Source organism: Anopheles coluzzii, chromosome 2 (genome assembly GCF_943734685.1).
Source record: "Anopheles coluzzii chromosome 2, AcolN3, whole genome shotgun sequence".
NCBI lineage: Eukaryota > Metazoa > Arthropoda > Insecta > Diptera > Culicidae > Anopheles > Anopheles coluzzii.
The window spans coordinates 125,130,689-125,150,539 of NC_064670.1; the positions used below are offsets into that span (position 1 = coordinate 125,130,689).

The window sequence follows — 19,851 nt, forward strand, 5'->3', positions numbered from 1 at the left end:
GCAGTTTCAAAACGAAGGGCAATCTGACGAAGCACATGAAATCGAAGAGTCACTACAAGAAGTGCACGGAGCTGGGCCTGAATCCGGTGCCGGTGCACGTAGACGACGATGGTGCCGATATCGACATTGAGGGTGATCAACAATCGATATCCAGTGAGCGCACGTCGACGATTCCGGGCGATTCGGATACAGCAACGGATAGTGACGGTGACGATACTGATGATAGTGGTAAGTGTCTGTTGATAATTCCGTTAGTCTTGCACAAACATCTAACCTTCCTATTGTTTTTGATATTTTGCAGAGGAACTGAAGAGCCGTCTGCCAGAGCACGAGGCTGCCGAAGGATTGTTGTCGCTCTCGATGACACGTCCCACGTCGGCCTGCAGTAGCCTGGGAACGGGCCCACAACCAGGTGCTCCCGGGGGCGGTGGAGGCGAACCCGAAGCAGCTGCGGCCTACATAACTCAGCACATCAATTCGTATCTCACACCGGAACAACAGCAACGCCATGGTTACGCCGCTGCAGGGTCTCCGAAGCCTCGCGCTCAATCGCCTTCCGTTGCAGTAAAGTCCGATCCACCGAGGCGCATTATAACGTACGGCGGTGGACCAAAGCTTGAGTTCAATCTGCTAAAACACGAACAGTACTATTCGGACCCCAATGTGGGCAAACGCAGACGCGACGGAGATCGACCCTTCCCGTCGGCTAGTGATGAAGCGGCAGCGCAAGCCGGAGACGCGGACGACGAGGATGACACAGCGCGACCCATTGATCTGACGAAGAAGCCGCGCACACAGTCGGTGGTACAACAACCTTCTGCCGCTTCTGCACAGCATCAGTATGATCGGGCTCCGCCGCAACCGCTCGCCATGGTAACGCCGTTACAATCGCAGCAAGCTCCAATAGAGCTACACCGCCAAATGGCTCAAATTCGGTACGATCGGGAACAAATACTGCAACCCCATCCGGTGGCGTACGAAGAGCGTCATCCTGCACAGCAGCATCAACAGCAGCAGCAGATTCATCACCAACAGGTGATTGTGCGTGTTTCGGATGTGCTGGCGCCAATAACCGGTGCAGCCAATCTGCTAACGACGCTCGTGTCAAACACGGACAAAATCCCGTTCGCAATGGGACCGTTCGAACCGACCGGAGGGGCAACACCCGGCGGTGCCGGTGTTGATGAGAATGCATACTTCCACGAGTACTTGAAAGAGCGTGCACTGCAGGACACCCGCATCAAGCAGAGCCAGATGAAACCGAGCACAATTGCCGGAGGCATCGCGATGCGTGACAGTCATCTGCAGGATCCACTGGCGATTCATCCGATGCACGAGGAGGTGTACAGGATTGTTCCTCAGGTGGCTGTTCCGATCATTGCCGCAAAGGCTACACCACCACCGGCAGTAATTCCACCACCTGCCTTAGGCGCTACCATACCTCCCAGCTGCCCACCGACTCCAACCAGTGTAGCAAACAGTCCAGTTTCGGTTGCTGCTCCGACAGTTGCAACGACATCCACCGAGCGCGTGTATCGAATCTTCAGTGGAAAGAATGAGCGTCATCGAGCGTCACCACTGGCAGTGGAAAGTGTAGCCCGTACCGAAGCGAAGAGTCCCTCATTGGCATTGGTGGAGCAGGATAAAAACAAACAGTCCGGTGAGATATCTGTGACTTCCAGCATCCCGACCGTTGCTTCCTCCCGCAATGACTGTCCGCTGGTGTCGGAGAATGCCTCACCGATGGACACACTGGCCGAAATAGCAGCGGGTTCGGTAAAACTCGACGTCACACGAGCGCAACCGATCGTCGAGCCGGAACCAACGGCCACCTCGCGTCCTAGATGCAACAGTACAAATTCTACCAGCACAAAGGTACCGCCAACAGTCCCACTAGTGCCTGAAAGTGCTAAAACGCTCGCTTCCGAGTACCTGAAGCTGGCCCAAGCGGTGACAAACGTACGCAAGCGTACCGAAAGTGAAAGCGCCGTGGGAACGCTCGGAACTGTCGGCTCGTCTGACCAGGAAGCGGCGTCGGACAGTGTACCAACCTCGGTACCTTCTGCCGCTGCTTCTACGACAGCTCAGCAACAGCCACCATCCGCCGGCAGTCTTCTACCACCAGTTCCGCCGACTGTTGCTGGACCGCCGCAAGGAGGAAGCGGCACGGGCGACGTCGGCGCAAGTCTCGTTGCCCCGGCCCGTAAGGTGGTGGTGGTCGGTGAGGAAAGCTTCAAGACGGCCGGTGTTCGAGGTGGCGCGGGTGGTGAGTTTGTCGGCACACCGCCTACCGCCTTCACGCCCATGCACCAGGAAGACGGTGGCCGGCCGGTGTGCGAGATCTGCAACAAAAAGTTCCACAAGCTGTCCCAGCTGAGCATTCACATGAACATCCACTACATGGAGCGGAAGTATCGGTGCGAGCCGTGCGGTACCAGCTTCCGGTCCCAGGGGCTCTACCTGAAGCACGAACGTTCGGCGACGCATCGCAACAAGGTGTCGATGACGACCACGTTTGGCGTGGCGACGGACAGCAACCCGCGGCCGTTCTATTGCCGGGACTGTGAGGTCGGGTTCCGCATTCACGGCCATCTGGCGAAGCATCTGCGCTCGAAGATGCACGTGCTGAAGCTGGAGTGTCTGGGCAAGCTGCCGTTTGGGACGTACACCGAGATCGAGCGGTCCGGCACGAATCTGACCGAGATCGACACATCGGACTGTGAGAATTCGTTGTCCAGCCTGAAGCGGCTCGCGACGCGCCTCAATGTGAAGGATCCGGCAAAGGTTCTTCCCGGTGGAGGCGGAAATGGGTCGCACGGAGGTGGTAGCAGCAGCAGTAGCAGCAGTTCTTCCAGCAGTAGTGGTGGCGCTGGCACAGCCGGGGGCACGAGCGGGAACGAAACGGATAGCTGTGAAGATAACGAAGAAGACGCGGCCCAGCCGTCGCTGGTGAATGCGAATGGGGTGAATGGCAGTGCTGCTGCTGAACGGGACGACGACCAGCGCAACATAAACAACAATGTGAAGCGAAAAGCGGACGACAAACCGGGCTCGGATGAGGCGGCGGCGGCCACCGAGATGAAACGGGCACGATATGGAGCGGAAGGAATGGAAGGGGGAGTGTCGGTACTGCAGCAAGCTCCTGTCGGCGGTACCTCGAACCATGCTCTGTCGGTAGAGGGAGCTGCGGCGAATAGCAATTGCTAGCATCGTCCAAGTAGGCATGCGGTTGGATGAGGCAACACCAGTAACTATGACTACTACTACTACTACTAATGATTAGTACAAGCACCACCACCACCACTGCATGCGAAGAGAAGGAAAAGTGGTGTTGGTGGTGGACCGTGATGCAGTTTTAGTTCGATAAGTATGTGTAACTATAGCGTTTTGTGCCAAGCAAACCCTGAGGTGGATTTTAATTGCGAGTTTAGTGATTACTTTAGCGTGGTAGTGTTTGGGCGAAAGGGCCCCGGACACGTTGATTTGATCAATCTGTCGTCGAATAGTTTTATAGAAGAATAGGGGACAACACAAACACACACACACAGAAAAATAAAAACAGCCAAGAAAGGACCGGTTTTTACAAAAGGTAGAAGATATGTAATACCCCTGCGCGTTTAGATTTCGAATCTGAAAACATAGCAAGAACCACCACACGAAGTACGTAAAGAAGCAGCGAATTGAATCAAGTTATCGAGAACCAAGGAGACCTGTCTAGTAGAAGAAACTGAACAGCTCGAACAGGAGAAGGAGAGCGGTACACGAAGTAAAAGAGAAACTAAACAAAGTGAAGCATATCGTTTATTAACCCACTCTCGGAAGTGAAGGATGTACCAGAGCATAGTAGTGTAGCGGAATGGCCGTTTTTAACTATGAGAGTATTCTTGTCGTGTGGCGGGATCGGTGTATGCTCACAGGAATCTGAAACCACCACGAGGATTTGCAGACCAACGTATATACATCTATTTTCTTGAAAAACTCCTGATATAGAAAGAGAGAGAGAGGATACCAACTACCAGGTACACACTTATATATATACATACATACATACATATAACAACGTACATCTAATCTAAACTTTATATACAAGAAATGCGTATGTACCAATTGTATACAACTATTTTTATACGGGCATACCTGGTTTTTTGCGTTCCATGCTCTCAACTTGGCTGAGAAGGGGAGCTTTTATTTTGGTACAACAGTTTAGAAACAAACAAAAAACAACCTACAGAACAGTTTTTTGTATTTTTGTACCTCCAGTTCGCGCACACCCTTTGCGTGTGTGGAAAATTGAACATTCACTGCCCACCCAGTGGGCTTTGGTCTTGTCTAGCATATCAGAAACACTTGAACGACCACAAACAAGAAATCTACATGATGATTGATGATCATGATGATAGGTAGAGATGATATATTATTTTATCGCACTTTTTTCTTTCCCTCGATGCGATGCGTTTCAACAGGCTGGGAACTGTATTTGCTTGTTTTCGATTCTGTTTTTTTTAAATATATTTGTCTTCCATATGCACTTGGTGCAAAGCCCATAACTCGCTGACTCGCTGAGTTTAATTAGTTCGGATTAGGGAACGTTGTGAAGAAAGTTCGTTCCTTTCCGTTCCGTTCTGTTGGAAGGCCAATCATTTCATATTGGGCCAACATTTCATCCGGGTTTCTTCGTTTTTCGGTATAATAATTGTAGTTCGACACTGGAAAGAGGAGCTCTAGTAAAGTGCAGCACACATACACGCCACGCCATATTAAATCTAAACGTAATATCAGAAAAGGGTTGCACACCTGTGCAAAACAATATAAGAAGGAAGGATAGAGTGTGTAAAATAAAACTAGCCACGAAACAAGTTATGCTAGCGTAATCGGTAAGGCATTAAACGTTAAACGATTATAAAACAACATAAAAACGTGTCAAAACTGGAAATGAATGGAACAAAATGATATATATAGAGGTTAAGCAATAGAAAAGATAAAAAGTGGTAGATGATAAGAAACTCTACTGATTGATTTTTACACAAACACAATATGCGCGAATTTATAGGCGCATCACGAGCAGCAAACAGACAGGAACAATAGACACAGAAGTGGAGTAGGAAAAACCCGATCAACCGATTGCTTCCAGTGCAGGCATACCTTTTTTGTAATCGTTTATTTATCACGAAACCTTCCCGAAAAGAAAAACAAATTTCATAGGAAAACGTACACTTTTTTATTACAAGGTAACAGAGGGAACACACCACACCACTCTGACTGGTTAAACCACCTGAAGCTCGGAGTGATGCGACAGTGACCCAGTCCTGGCCACAAACAAGAGAGGATATATACAACCCCGGGCATACACATATAATATACCGAACACACACACATTTTGTAACACGAAAATTACACACCTGCTCTGTCGCTGATGGATGGGTTTGTTTGAAGGACTTTCCTCAAAATCAGTGACGGTACAGTAGAAAAGAAAAACAAAACGATAACACAAGAATGCATCCTATCAGCTAAGCCCCATCTTTCTATTGTATAAGTGGATTTAAATGATATATACAGAAAAATCGAACACTCGCCGTGGTTAAAACAGAATATACGAAAAGAAAAGAAAAATATTGAAAACGTTTTTTTTAATAATACACAACATCTATGAAAGGAAAGAAAGTGTGATAGAGAGTGTGAAATCCATCCGCGCTGACTTGGTCCACTACAAAGACAAAGCGATGATAAGAGATCACGAAGGATGTTACTGTACCACGAGCCCTTTGGAGTTTGACATCTCTGACATCTCGGACAGTCACCACCAACATGTTCAAACACTCTCCATCATGTTTCCTTATCACCAAAGTGTATCCCGTTCAATGTGTGCGTGTGATTAGAAGCATCTCTCATCTGTGACGGAAGCCGAACGGAAGATGCTGTTGTCTTGCTGTCGATCACTTTCGATCAGGAGCTGCTGAGAACAGGAACGTTGTCGTTGCGGCGTGGATCGAAAGTGGTGTGTTTGTGGTGTTGTGTGTGTGTGCGTGTGTGCTGTGCGTGTTGGTGGTATCCTACAGCAGTATGGCTTCAGTGATACCGCGCGTTGATGTCGTGTTCCTGGCGTACAGTGAGGATGCCGGAAAGGCACCGTCCGTTACGCTGGACAGCATCTGCACGGTCAGTTTGTACGAGCTGCAGCGGCACCTGCAGGCGAAGCGAACCGAGCGCAACAGTATGGGTGCCGAGGCGTACAAACACTACAAATGGGTAACGATCCTCGGAATGGGCTGAAGAGAGAAACTAACATTCAGAACTAATGTGCGCTCCTTACAACCCTCAGTACAATGCAGCACTGGTCGAGGAATTGCGCACGACGGGGAAAGGACAACCGCGGCCACTGCTGCAGGCTTTCCACTGGTACATTGAAACGTCCAACCGCTGTGCGTTCCGGGTCGAGGGTCAACAGTACGAAGCGGTGTCGCTGGTGGTGGCCGCCGAGGTGGAGCACTGGTACTGTGCCCGATCCGGCCACAGTGCCCAGGGCAGTCGTGCACGGGTAGTCTCGAACGTCCCAATTGGAGCAGCATTCACAGGAACTACACCACCCGCAAAGACACCGGTTGTTGCCGTTCATCCACGGCAGCATCATCCAAGCAGCCACCGGTCGACAACTCTCGAAAGAATTGGAGAGGAATGCTAAGTCGCGTGCACCTTGTGGAGGAGATCGAAGAAGATTGTAATGGTGTAACGGAGTTTTCAATGTGTGATATATTCCTGTCCTGTTTTCTGTTCAAAAAGCCGATACCCGATCTCACAACAATAAATTCTTTTTTATTACATATCTCAATGGATGTACGACCCGCTAGCGAACGGGGGCTGGCTGTTGCTAGCAGCAGTACATTAACATTAGGATTCTCGGTGTGTATCTGTGTGTGTGTGTGGTTGTAGGTGGCTCTGTTGGGGTACAGCGTTTAATGTTTACCTTCAGAATCACGTATAGTGTAAGATTAGATTATCTATAACATTTGCTCTCTCTCTAGCATCTCATCTGCATCCAGTCCCACTCTCAGTTGTAGGCAGAGTGGAAGGAAGAGAGAGATAGAGAGAGTGTTTGTGTGTGTGTGTGTTTGTGTAGTTCTGTCTTCATCCCCGCAATAATACCTCACGATTACTGGATATTCACTACAAGTGCTTAGCGTCACTGGCCTTTGTTATCGCTTTTTGTTCGATTCACCGGTGCGATATTATGCTTTTGAGGGTTTTTTTTGGTATCATCATATCAGCATGGTTACTACCCTTCGATCGTGATCGTGATGTTTGTGTGTGTTAGAAATCATTTCGTAATAATACTTTTCACTAATAGCACAGAACAAACAACAAAACAACACTTTAGAGATAGAATTAGATTTGCAAGTGGGTGCTAACGTTAACACAATAAACGATAAATACTACTTAAAGAAAACGAAAACAATACGCGAATCGACGGTCTACTTAAAGCGAACCGTTTTTCGCAGACATTCGCTAAGAAACATCGAAAAGAAGATAAGGAAACACAATTTGTGTATGTGTGTGGGTGTGTGTCTGTGTAATGTTGCTTAAAGCTTCGCCTAAAGCGACAACGAAAGATTGGCAAAGACTTGTTCGCTATGGCTTCAGATGTTGCCCCATCTGCCCCTTTCCGTTGGAGGAGGTAATGTTACACTTCTTTGGGGTTTTTTTTCCCGGGCACACTTAAGCGCACGGCGAGTCCGTCGACATTTCCTCCTCGACCGTGATGTACATGCCCTCCTCCTCGTAGGTGGAGTCGTGTTTGGCCAGAATTCTTAGCAGCGGGCGCAGCTTCAACCACCACTGATGCTTGGGGATGCGTTGCCTGGAAGGAGCAAAAAAAGGGCGTTCAATATAAGCCGGAAGTTGCCCGAAAAGAATGACACCAGCGCACGCTACTTACATAAAGTTGGTCTCACCAATCAGCTCCTTGAGCGGGGAGAATTTGTACTGACGACGCACCAGTCCGAGCAGACAGGCCGTCTCGGGAGCGGTAGCATTGATCGACCCGTCCGGCTGAGTGTTGGCCTTCAGCTGCTCCACCAGCCACTCGACGCACTTGGCCGCCATCTTGGTGCCCATGTTACGATCGAACGGGGTAGGCGAACCGCCCTGCTGCATGTGGCCGAGCACGTTCATGCGCGTCGAGAACAGTCCCTTGCCCTCCTCCGAGTACAGCCGGTAGATGAACTCGGTGTTGTAGTTTTCGGAAGCCTTTTCGTTGCGCAGAATCAACCCGCGCTGCACGCCGTCGCTCATCTTCGACGCCATATGGTACACGTCCTGCTGCAGATCCTTGATCGTGAACTTCTCCTCGTAGATGTAGGCCGCATCGGCACCGCCGGCCAGGCCGGCCAACGTTGCCAGATAGCCACAGTAGCCGCCCATCGTCTCGATCACAAACACGCGGCGCTTCGTACCCTGGGCCGACTGGCGGATGCGATCGCAAATCTCCGTAATTTCGTTCAGCCCCGTGTCGGCGCCGAGCGAAAACTCCGTGCCGGGCATGTTGTTCGAGATCGTGGACGGAATGACGACGATCGGGATGCAGAACTCCTTGAACTTGCTGCGCTGGTCCGTGATCTGGCCGGCGGCGTGGTACGCCTCGAACCCGCCCACAATCAGCAGCGCCTGGATGCCGAACTCCTTCAGCCGGGCGGCAATATCCGCGAACTTGCCCTCGGGCAGCGTGCGCTTCGTGCCGAGGAACGCACCGCCCTGGCCCACCCACCCGGTCACGTCGGACCATTCCATCTTCTTGATGTGGCCCGCCACCAACCCCTCGATACCGTCGTGGATGCCCATCACCGTGTCGCCCCGGTAGATGCAGTTGCGCACGAACGAACGCACGGCCGCATTCATGCCGCAGGCTGGCGCACCGATGTGCATCACGGCCATCGTGTAGCCACCGAGACCGCGGCCCTGCTCGTCGAACGCACTCTTCGGCGGCTTCAGGCGCGTCAGCATCTTGTATGTCTCGAGATTGCGTGCGAACGAGCGGCCACGCAGCTGCACCGCCAGCTCCCAGTTCTTGTCCTCCATCGCTTTGGCGACGGCTTTCGTCCGCTCGACACACTCCATCAGCGGCACCCGGACGGCCTGGTTGCCGTCGAGCGATACGACGCACGGTTCCGTCTTGTCGTCCGCTTCCATCAGTGCCAGCACTGCTTCAGCACCCATGCGGCAACCCTACAAGCATTGGAGAAGAAGTAGTTTTAGCATGCGACCTTGAGAAGCACATATAGTAGGACACTCTGCACCTACCAAAACACGATCGAAAGCACTCGGATTGCCACCACGCTGCACGTGACCCAGCACGGTGATGCGCGTGTCCTGCTGCAGACGATCGACGACCACCTGCTTCACCTTCTCGGCCGTGATCGGATTGCCATCGCGATCAATAGCACCCTCCGACACGATGATAATGTTCAGGCGCTGGCCAGCAGAACGTTCCTGTAGTTCCGTCACGTTGCATTGTATCGAAAGGTTAAGCACACAGAAAGACAGAGCATTAGAGGGTTTCCGTTTATGAGCGAACCACAGTTATTGGCAGAAAGTGAATGAGCGATGAAGAAAAATAGAGATGAGTTGAGTGCGATGGGTGTGATTGAGTGGGAGCATGAGGGTTTGAAGGAGTTAGTAGTAAGAGCGGTAGGAAGCGGCATGCCCTACAATGTGTGAGGGCAAACGCGCGCTCGTCCACGAAACCAAAAGTAATCGTCCAGTGACGGATGATCGAGGATCGAATTGGGATTTTGTTTTTCGTTTTTTGTACCATCATTGGCAAGGATCTAAAAATCAGGACTTTTCTGTTGTTTGTTCCATCACTGATCGAAGATCGTGGATTGAATGCTAGAAAAAAAAGAAAAAGTAAAAAAAAACAACAACAAACACGAACAGCAACATTAAACTGCTAAAAAGCTTGAAAGCGCAATGATAAACAGAGCAGAGCTTTAGATGCTTTTTTTTTAACAAAAACGGTGCGAAAAAACAGTCTAAGCAGAAGCAATAATTAACAGAAGAAATAAAAACACACACACATATATACTGCTAACGATCATGCAGATCCTATAAAATGAGAGTAAACAATAACGTGAGCTTTGAGTTTGGTGCATGCGCCTACTTCGGTTTATGATTTACTAAGATCTTTGCTTATTTTGGGACGATGTTGCCTTTGTCTACGTGGACGCACTTACGGAGATCCTTTGCTATAATAATTCTGACAAAGCTTCAGGTTTTTTGTGTTTGTGTGTGCTGTGTTTGTAGAAAGCTAAAACGAAATATCAACTGAGAACGATATAGACCAACTTGGCGCGTTGTTGAAACCACAAGCAAATAGGCTAAACAATAAAACAAGTCTATAACAGTTGAAACTTCACTGCGTCCCACCATTCCAGTCGAGATCTGTTCGTGGATGGCAAAGACTTGTAGCCTCTTCCATCGTTTCTTCGTTAGTGGAATAATAAAGGAGTAGGAATCTGGAAGTAGGAATGAGCCTGAGTGGGGAAAGGAGTGGTTTCGTATCTGTATTAGTCTTCATCGGAATGAGCAGGGGGGAGAGATGCTCAGTTGTACGGGGAAGCATTAAAAATAGTTTTGTTGAGTGATGTTCGGTGGCGAACGATGAGCGATGCATACCTGCAGTATCTTCTTACATAACTTTTCTGGCCAATTATGCACTACGGGATCTTCCGGTATGAACACATAGTCCGCCTCGCTAGCTAAAGCAGCCATTATGGCCAGGTAACTACAATGCACACAATAATAGTAATAAATGGTAGTAATGCGGTTGAGACGTGATGAGAAAGGTTAAAACGGAACGAACAGGGTAAAAGGTTTACAGGACACGCTGGTAATAATACATTACAAAGAGCAAACAGTTATGTCAACACTCGCTGAGATGGGAATAAAGGTGACTAGATCGGCCACCTTCGGTACTCTTTCTCTCTTGCTGTTACTAGGCACAAAACAACGAAGGCCTCTCCAAGCCTTCTTGGATGCCTTCTTCGATAGCCTTTTTCTTCCTCCCTTTTGTCACCTCAAGAATGACGTTAGTGTTCGATGTCTTTTGCGGTTTCAATTTAAAAACAATTCATTTAGCCAATCTGTTGATCTTGATCGCACCAATATGATGGATGGATGATTGGTTCGAGAGGAAAAAAAAACGATGAAAATACAGCTATGATATCTAATGAACGAATCTAGAAATCGTTAAGTAAGAAAAACAAATGTGAAATTTGCACATTCACAGCAAATGCATATAAAAACGTGTGAAACAACAACAGCAGCAGCAACAACGCGTGTTGTATGTGTGTGTGTGTCGATGAATTGTATGCCGCTCATGCAAAACACCACACAACCCCAAAAACCCAAATGAATTATGCCAATTCGGTGTATGATGATCATATGGTCGTTTGATCATGATCGTGCAAAGATGGAGCGGGAAACAAAAATATTTCGAAACAAGAAGCAACTGCAGCATGTAGTAGTAGTAGAAGTAGTAATAGCGCAGTGGTAGTAGTAGTAGCAGCCAAGGTGATTTGAAGCGATAATTTCGGTACTTCGAATTTGGAATTGCATGATTTTTGGAGGTGTGTTGTGATTTTTCGTTTGGCTTGGCTCCTTTGGCGGCCAGCCCCTTCCCCCCAGCCCGTCCAATTTGCTTGCCTGTGTCAATTGCTTGCAGAGACGTTCCGGCCAATCGGGTTTCGGTGGATCTTCGGGAATGAAAATGTAGTCGGCCTCGACGCACAGACCGGCCACTACCGCCAGATAGCTGTGAAAAACATGAACAAATGCAAACGGACATGGAGTGGAGAGCAATTTTGGTGTATGGTAGGGCGTTCAATGTTTCATCGATGATCGAATGTGGATGGCGTATTTCGCTAACAGCGTATTCCCAAGGAGGAGCAGCAAGATCATAGCTTAAACTAATATCCAATAATTAAGGAGATCGCAATGATGTGTTTATGGAGTTGTGTCTTTGGTAACTGGTCAATGATTGAATTCTGAGTCAAATCAAGAAGAAAAAGGACATTCTTCAACACTGGAGATAGAGAGAAAGAGAGTGGACAGAGAGAAAGAGAGAGTACAAACTGGGATTTCAGCAAATCGACAGCAAGGATGTTAAAGGACGGAAATACGTCACTGTTCATGCACAACACGGGAAGTAGTCAGCACTCGAACGTCCTGCAGGAGAGGGATCGTTCAGTTTAGAGGGAAAACATTTTAATGAACACACCGGAAAAGGACACCAACAAAACAGAGAGATCACGCACGATCGGGGGACACGTTTGATTTTCTCCAAAGTCGCAAGGTGCATTTAGTGACAAGGTGATCTGATTGATGCTATTATCAGCGTGCTTTGGCAGCCACATTTTCCACTTCATTCCGTAATGGAAGAATGAAGAGGTGACAGTCGCCTCCATCGGTTTCTTCCGCTTTCCGCAAATTACTGTGTGAGGCTACAACGATACGGCGCACTGGCGGTGGAATCGAATGATGTCAATCGAGGGTTGCAGAGAGAGAGTGAGAAAGAGATGCGAATAAAGATGCAAAATAATGGGAAGGGGAGGGGGGTGTCCAAGGGTAGCGACAGACGGGACAGAGGAGGAGGAGGAGGAGGATGCGCTTGCCTGTTCGAGTTTGTCGCAGATTTTGGTCTCCCAGTCGCGGGGCGGCGGAGACTCGGGAATGAAGACGTAGTCGGCCTCAGAAATGACGCCGGCAACGACCGCTAGATAGCTTTAATTCCACCCAAAGGGTTGGAGCGATCAAGAGAGCGAGAGCGAGAGAGAGACGAAGAGACGGAGAGACAGTTTCGTGCGTAGACAAGAGTGGGAAAGAATAAAAAAGGATCATTAGCTCTCTGCTCTCGATCGGGAGGATCATTTGCGACAGTATCCAGTAGCCGGATGTACCGAAAAACCCTTTCGCAACTTACCCACAGTGACGACCCATCACCTCCATGATGAAGGTACGCTGGTGCGAGTACGCCGTACTGACGATCGCGTCGATCGCCTCGATGATACGGTGCAGCGCCGAATCCGTACCGATGGTCATGTCCGTGCCGCAGAAATCGTTATCGATCGAACCGACCATGCCGGCAATGTGCAGGCTCTTGTACTTGATGCGCTGGTCCTGCGTGATCCGATTGCTGGCCAGCAGCTCGTCCAGCAGGCTGCCCCATTCCTGCCGGAACAGGTTGGCACCGGTCAGCGAACCGTCACCACCGATCACGACCAGATTGGTGATGCCGCGGGACACGAGATTGTGGGCGGCCTGCAGCCGTCCGGCCCGCTCGCGGAAGTCCTTACAACGGGCCGAACCGATCACGGTACCACCGCGATGGATAATGCTCGACACCGACGACCAGTTTGCCTCGACGATGTTGTCACCACCGTCTACCATGCCCTGGTAGCCTTCGCGGATGAAGTACACCTGCGTTTGTGAGGATGGAGAACCGCATTAGTATCCTGTGCAGTATAGTATTCAGTGTCGTTAATTATAGATGAGTCTGACTGTATGAATGTTTCATAAAACCACCCTGTGCTCTAACTTCACATTAGAGGCATTAGAGTGATCATTACTAACCTGCTCTTGTTATGACATTCTTGCACCGTTCGCTATCGATTTCCTCACATACTAATGAGCAATTAAGCTGTGCCAATCTAATCGGCAATCTAATTAGAAGAGCTACCTACCCTACTGGCTTTTGACAAAATAAGCTGATTGTGATGGCGGTGCGTTTGAAAGCCAATAATTCCACTTCATCACGCTTGGAAATGTGCACGTGAAAGGCAACTCGGTCCCAGTTCACCAGTTGAAGAAGCTCCACATGCATTTACGAACCGCCAGCACAAATACGAACCACCTGGCGTCTCCACCCGGTTTCCATCCCAGTGCCAGTGTCTCGGCCCCATTGCAAAATCTTCGAGAGCTTGAGCTGTGTTACTTATGTACTTATAAATAACTCTCTTCTCTCTCTCACGCTCTTAGAGGCCGGAATGGGGAGGGGGGTTGGAAATCTCTCCCCGAAGCCCCGAACACAGGCTGGCGAGCGCGCGGCCACTCCACAATTGCTCCAAATTGAACGATTTAACCTTTGGGATGACCTTCCTTCCTGCAGTTTTGCCAACAACTACACTCTCCCCACCCCCTCCCCCTGCGGTGAGGGTGGACGATTTTGGGGGCAGAACAAACGAACGTTGTTCCTTTCTGAAAAAGCATCCGAAAACTTTATGACCGTTTGAAGGTCAACGGTCTAAGAAGGGGGAGCAAGGGAGAACAAGGGAGGTTTCCTTTTGGACGTTATTTTATCAACGCACGCACGCAAAGAAAGGTTAATATAGGTCAATTAAAGGGTGCGATTTGGGGGAGACAAAAGAACACTTTTGTCAAAGGTCAAGTCAATTGTGTTGTTCGTTAATCAAACAGCCTGTCTCTCAACACAATCAAATCAAACACGCCGTGCAAATATGTGTCCCGCGCGCGCATACGCTCTGGCCAAGCTGAAAGTGAAAACCAACACCATAAAGTGTCATAAAAACTACTGTTTCATAACCTTATCACTTAACTGGCCGTTGGGTGCCCACCCCCCACTCCCCAACTGAAAGTGACAACGGGAAAGCGGCGTGTTCGACGCATCGAAATGCTGATAACGCCGATCTGCCAACATCAACAAACCGTCGTTGGCAACCGTCGTCATGTGCATGTAATGTGCACGGTCACGGTTAACTCTGTTGACCATCGACCAAAACGTGACTGTGAACTGTACACGATATTTTGGGACGGTTGGGCCAACACGGGCCATGTTCTAATTGTATCCTTGCCGATCAGGACACATTCCTCAGTAGGCGAGTCAATCAAAAGTACAAGACGCTAGGGGGCGGGGCATCATGGTGCGTATCAATGCGTACGCGTACGTGTATGCGTGTGTGTATGCCTGTACATTGACAATCACACGCGTGGTGGCCGGTGTTGGGATATATTTAGACGCTGGCGATTCAACCAGTGGCGCTCCGAGAGTCGTTTTTCCTTCGGTGGGGTTTGAAATGGTTTTGATGATCACAATTGAGTGTTATATCCTTCGGCCTTACCTTGCATCCGACGTAGATACCCATGCGTACCACCGCACGGACGGCCGCATTCATGCCCTGGGAGTCACCGCCGCTGGTGAAGACGGCGATGCCCTTGCCCTTGTGGGCCCCGAACTGAATAAACCGTTGTACCGGTGCGCTCGACATTTCCACGGACGATGATATCCTTTTGTCTGCTGATGCAACAACCTACACACACACACTCAGAGATCGACACACTCAATCACACAGACGCGCTGTTCTCTAGCTGCTGCAAAAGGATTAAGTAGATGCCGGGGAAGAAGAAAAAAAGGAAGAGGAAGAAAGAGAAAACTTTCCATTTTAGTAATCACATCACATCACCACACACCAACACACACAAGCACCACACAGCCAGACACGCGCGCACGATTCAACGATTTCCCCGGTAACGCAGTGGTAGCGCGGGAGGGAAGAAAGTTGCTTAGATTGCACAATCTAGCAGAGACAGTCTGCTAATCTGCTTTGCCTCTCGACCACTCTCGATCGGTCCTTCACATCCACCAGTTTTGGTACCGTCCGGAAATCGGAACCACTTCCACAGGCGAGCAAGGATCACGAACAGCCCAAGCCACACAAGGATCAACGAGTTATATCACGATGAAGAAGGAGGGCGTTCGTGCATCCGTAAGTTGGTGTAGTTCATTCGCACTAAACTCTAAACCATTTTCTTCCTCAACAACCTACACAACCGCTGGAATCACTAACGCGGGACGACGATGGATGCAATTTTCCACGCACTTTGCAATTCACAGCCACACGGTGCCAGCAACACTCACCGTTAATCCACCGAACTGTACCACACACACGGGCACACACGCTACTGGGAGGTGCTACGATAGAGGGGTGTCTCGGAGTCCGCGAATCAGCCACCGACTCTGTTGTGAGAGAAACGCAACTGCAAGAGGCGAACACAAACGGCGGTTCCTTTTTTCTCGCTAGTGGACGGGCTTCCCAAAGGTGATCCGTGACATCTCAAGGTGACTTTATAAGCAAAATCAATGTTTATGCAGCGCGTGGTGCGAAGGTTCGCTCGTGTCAGTGTTTTGCACTACCACAACCAAACGCCAATTGACAGTAGCGCGCAACAACATGCTTGCAAGGGACGGGCAGCTGCAATGGGTAAATAATGCTCTAATCATTATTTTGTTGAAAACATAATTACAAACTAATTTTTGTCATGAGTTCTCACTTCATGCACATTTTAAATTGCAATCAGTTTCAGGAATAAAACCGTGTGTGGATGTGTGTATGTTTCTTTGTTTCACAGTAAACCGTCAATTTGCACCACGTTGGACGAACCTGCGTGCGCACGAAAGCAGGCAATAGCTGACAGCTGTCAAATGCCGGCAAGCGGGGGAGAAAAAGAAGCGCGAATAAACGGTTTTTTTTTGTGGAAAATATGTAGTGAAATCTTTTATAAAATTATGCTTTGATGCATTCCTTAAAATGCCACATTGCTATCATCCTTTCCCATTACCAAGCAAATGGTTACGATTATGTTTCGGGGTAGAATTCGGGCTTTCCCATTCAAACGATACGATTGCATCATTGTGGAGTCAGAACTAAGGTTCTAACTTTCAATTGCGAGAACGTGCTCTTTAACGAAAAGCAAATGGATATTTCCAAGTCGGTTTTCCAAAATGTTCATTCACCATTTTCATTTTAGCTGATGAAAGCACATCACGCAGTTCACCGTCATTATCGCTAAAAAGGAACAAGGGATGATGCAAAAATCACTTATAAACCGGTTATAAACACCGCTGCTCTGTTGCCATGAAACGTGCTTCCAGTCACGTGCAATTACCGCCCGAAAAGCCAACACCCCTGGGTGGGGGGTTGTTGAACCGGTGATTCATTTCACTCGTTGCGGCCGTTTATTCGCAAGCATGACGAAACATTACCACAAAGGAAATGAAATTCGCAAAAATGACGGCTTGAGCTGGCGGTGTATCTTCATGACTCAGCAGCTCCCGGCTAGAAGGGGTGTGTAAATAACGATCAAAGCAAACTATGAAATCAGCAACATAACTGTACAAAACGAGAGAGAAGGAAGACACCCCCCACTATCCCTCTCCACAGGAATGCGAAGAATGTACTTATTCTCGTTGGCTCTTTCTCACGAGCTAAAATCACTGGAATGTTGGCAAAACATTTGTTTTATTGTGTTTTTTTTATTGTTTTCTCCATTTTCTTATCTTCCACATATGATACAACCAATATAGAGAATGTGAAACAGCGATAAATACCGAAAAACGAAGATGAGTATATTCATGCACTGAGGCGCACGCGCACGCGCGCGCAATTGGCTGTATGCAGCTTGCTGCTGGTTGCTGCTGCGGCTGCTTTGTTATCTTCTTCTGTTCTCTGTTCTGTTTGCTTGTGTCTAGTTTGTTTGTTTCGTCCAGTAAAGCAGCACATGATTTTGTTTCGCTAATTGTCGTCTTTCTTTCCAGTTTTGTGTTGTTGTTTGTTGCTTTAGCTTACTTTCTTACTGCTTTCTGATTTCTTCCATATTTCTGTTTAGGATTTTTAGGTTTGCTCCAAGAGTCAGTTTCTGGTTTCTGTTGTTCTTAATGTTTTTAGGGGTTAGCTTAGAATGTTGGAAATACACAATTGCTGGGGCACGACGCTGCTTCTGTTTGCATTTACTAGTAATGTCACGTGTACTGCTTGTGTGTGTATGTGTGTGTGTGTTCTAAGTGTTCTCTATTTGTCCTGCTTTAGAATTGTTTTATGCTTCGGAACGCCAACCAAACAGAGGTTCGGCACCAAAACTCCGACTGCATCCATTCATCACATCCTAGGGTAACGAACAAACCAAAAGAAGAGCGTTTGCATTTAAAGGTCTACATCAATGGGTTAGCAAAACTGCTTGAGAAACGTTTATTTCGTACCTTTTCAATTTCCTGTAAATTTGATAGCCTTTTTTTTATGTTTGCCTGTTTTGTTGCTCTGTGAGCCATAGGATTTTATCAACAAGAACTGCGCTGTTGTTAGCTGCTGTGTTGTTTTGTGTTATTTCTGCTGCGCGTGTGTGTGTTTTGTCTATTCTGTGTGTGTGGCGTATTGTTTTCTATTACTATTTAAAGGAGTTTCTAACTGCCATGCAAGCTCTTCTGTATGCTTATGTGTGTGTGTTTTTCCTTTAATCAACATAGAACGCATTTTAAAATGGGATCTATTTTGTCACAGCAGAACCAATGGAACGGAAACAATAAACTATGAACAATCATCATCTGTTGGAAACTCTATCGATCACCGTTGGTTTAGCGTTTCTGTTACTGTTTGGTTGAACATGTTCTTCCTTTTAAGATTTAGTTCGCTTTTAAAGAGACAATTCACTGCAGTTTTCACTACTTTATGCGACAAATCTGTAGAATCGTATGACTAATTTTATCGGTTTCTGGTTTGTTGGTAGAGAGATAGATAGAGAGAAAGAGACAGAGTACACGAAAGAAGTAGGTTTCTTTAAAAGAGGAAGGATGCTGCGGCTCGAATGCGGGCATAAGGACGAAGTAGTAGTAACTGCTACTAGAGTAGTGTTTGTAGTAGTAGTAGTAGTAGTTGTAGCAGTTAGTTTGTTTCCTATCTACTAGGAAGGACTTCCTTCCGTATTTGGCTATCAAAAAACGCGAACAACCGCTAGTTGCTAGAAGTTGGATATCCACACAAACGTAACGATCCCAAACTTTTATTTAAAAATCGTCCGTGTTTAAACTCCAAAATGAATGAAAGAGACGCTGGCACGATTCTAATAAGATGCAACAGTCTCCTTATCCTTTCCAAAATCCATTTTCACTGAAGATGGGTTCTCCAAATGGTTTCAAAATCTAACTCCTCTGACGACTCTAAGAACACGATTCGTCCGATTTATGTATGGTTGAATGAATTAATTTAACTAATTATGAATTGGTAACGTGTTTCACTAACATCGCCTTCGGGACATGCGGCCCCACGGACACACGCGTTAGTAGTGTCAAGAGCGCAGAAAAAGGGAATGAAGATCACTTCCGACGCATACTTTTTGTCTTTTTACGGGACATGCCACATAGGAAATATGGTAGTGGTGGAGGTTTCAAGCAAATTTCCCAAACTCTAGCTTGTTGTGACTATACTCTGCAGCTTTCGCGTGTACGTGTTCACTCCGAGATTGTTTTCCCCCTTACGCTCTCCCTCTCATGATCCTTTTCTTCCTGTGTGCCCCTTTCCTTCCCAAAGCTACTACCAAACCGGAACCGGATGATGATGGGGGAAAGTGTCCCACTCCTCCCTTTTATAGCAACACACAGTGTGCATTTTCCGTCCACCGGAGACGAACAGCTTCATCCTTCAAAGCTTCCCCCCCCCACTCTATTCCCAACGGACCCAAACACACACACACATACACAATACACAGCCGGGACGTATACGGGAAAGCTGCTTCGCATCCATTATTGTTTCTTGGTTTTTACAACTGGGTTTGCGTTTATTCACTTCACGAATAGAGCAAAAACAAAGGTAACCATGCTTTGTCACGGAAACAACACACGCTGCTGCTTACTTGCTTGCTTGCTTGTAGTAGTAGTAGTTGTTGTAATAGTAATAGTGTACTGACTTTAGTTCCTTGTTGGGGACATACATTGCAGTTGGCTTTGATTTTCCCTAGCGCGGATCTCTTTCTTTCAGTGTGTCAAGAGTGGTGGAGAACGTAGTGTGTGTGTTTATG

The 19,851-nt window shown here is 48.0% G+C and overlaps 3 protein-coding genes and 1 long non-coding RNA gene across 11 annotated transcripts in view; 3 read left to right on the forward strand and 1 right to left on the reverse strand.

Moving 5' to 3' along the window:
• The window catches only part of LOC120948544 (serine-rich adhesin for platelets), a 43,838-nt gene extending 38,226 nt beyond the window's left edge, over positions 1 to 5,612 (forward strand). For all 4 annotated transcript variants that reach the window (XM_040364984.2, XM_040364986.2, XM_040364987.2 and 1 more), the window contains 2 exons: positions 5 to 228; positions 302 to 5,612. In XM_040364984.2, the coding sequence (XP_040220918.2) occupies positions 5 to 228; positions 302 to 3,207 (3,130 nt within the window). In that variant the 3' untranslated portion in view covers positions 3,208 to 5,612. The remainder of the gene's footprint in view (positions 1 to 4; positions 229 to 301) is intronic.
• A 63-nt stretch (positions 5,613 to 5,675) lies between these two features.
• Positions 5,676 to 6,820, forward strand: LOC120948546 (uncharacterized). Its single transcript, XM_040364993.2, has 2 exons — positions 5,676 to 6,246; positions 6,320 to 6,820. The coding sequence occupies exons 1-2, from the start codon at positions 6,061 to 6,063 to the stop codon at positions 6,677 to 6,679; spliced, it is 546 nt and encodes a 181-aa protein (XP_040220927.2). The 5' UTR covers positions 5,676 to 6,060; the 3' UTR covers positions 6,680 to 6,820.
• Positions 6,791 to 16,131, reverse strand: LOC120948545 (ATP-dependent 6-phosphofructokinase). Of its 5 annotated transcripts, none has more exons than XM_040364991.2 (7): positions 15,923 to 16,131; positions 15,126 to 15,375; positions 12,971 to 13,467; positions 10,666 to 10,774; positions 9,292 to 9,480; positions 7,931 to 9,216; positions 6,791 to 7,852 (listed from the first exon to the last, which is right to left on the reverse strand). In XM_040364991.2, the coding sequence occupies exons 2-7, from the start codon at positions 15,270 to 15,272 to the stop codon at positions 7,711 to 7,713; spliced, it is 2,370 nt and encodes a 789-aa protein (XP_040220925.2). In that variant the 5' UTR covers positions 15,273 to 15,375; positions 15,923 to 16,131; the 3' UTR covers positions 6,791 to 7,710. The 5 variants fall into 5 exon arrangements, with proteins under 5 accessions (XP_040220925.2, XP_040220926.2, XP_040220924.2 ...); XM_040364992.2 differs by lacking the exon at positions 10,666 to 10,774 and adding an exon at positions 12,663 to 12,771; XM_040364990.2 differs by lacking the exon at positions 10,666 to 10,774 and adding an exon at positions 11,695 to 11,803 and having other exon boundaries at positions 15,126 to 15,372; positions 15,923 to 16,130.
• On the forward strand, positions 15,383 to 15,974 carry LOC125906873 (uncharacterized). The gene is made up of 2 exons (XR_007452186.1): positions 15,383 to 15,770; positions 15,899 to 15,974. It is a non-coding gene; the product is annotated as an uncharacterized LOC125906873 (long non-coding RNA).
• Positions 16,132 to 19,851: the final 3,720 nt, after the last annotated feature.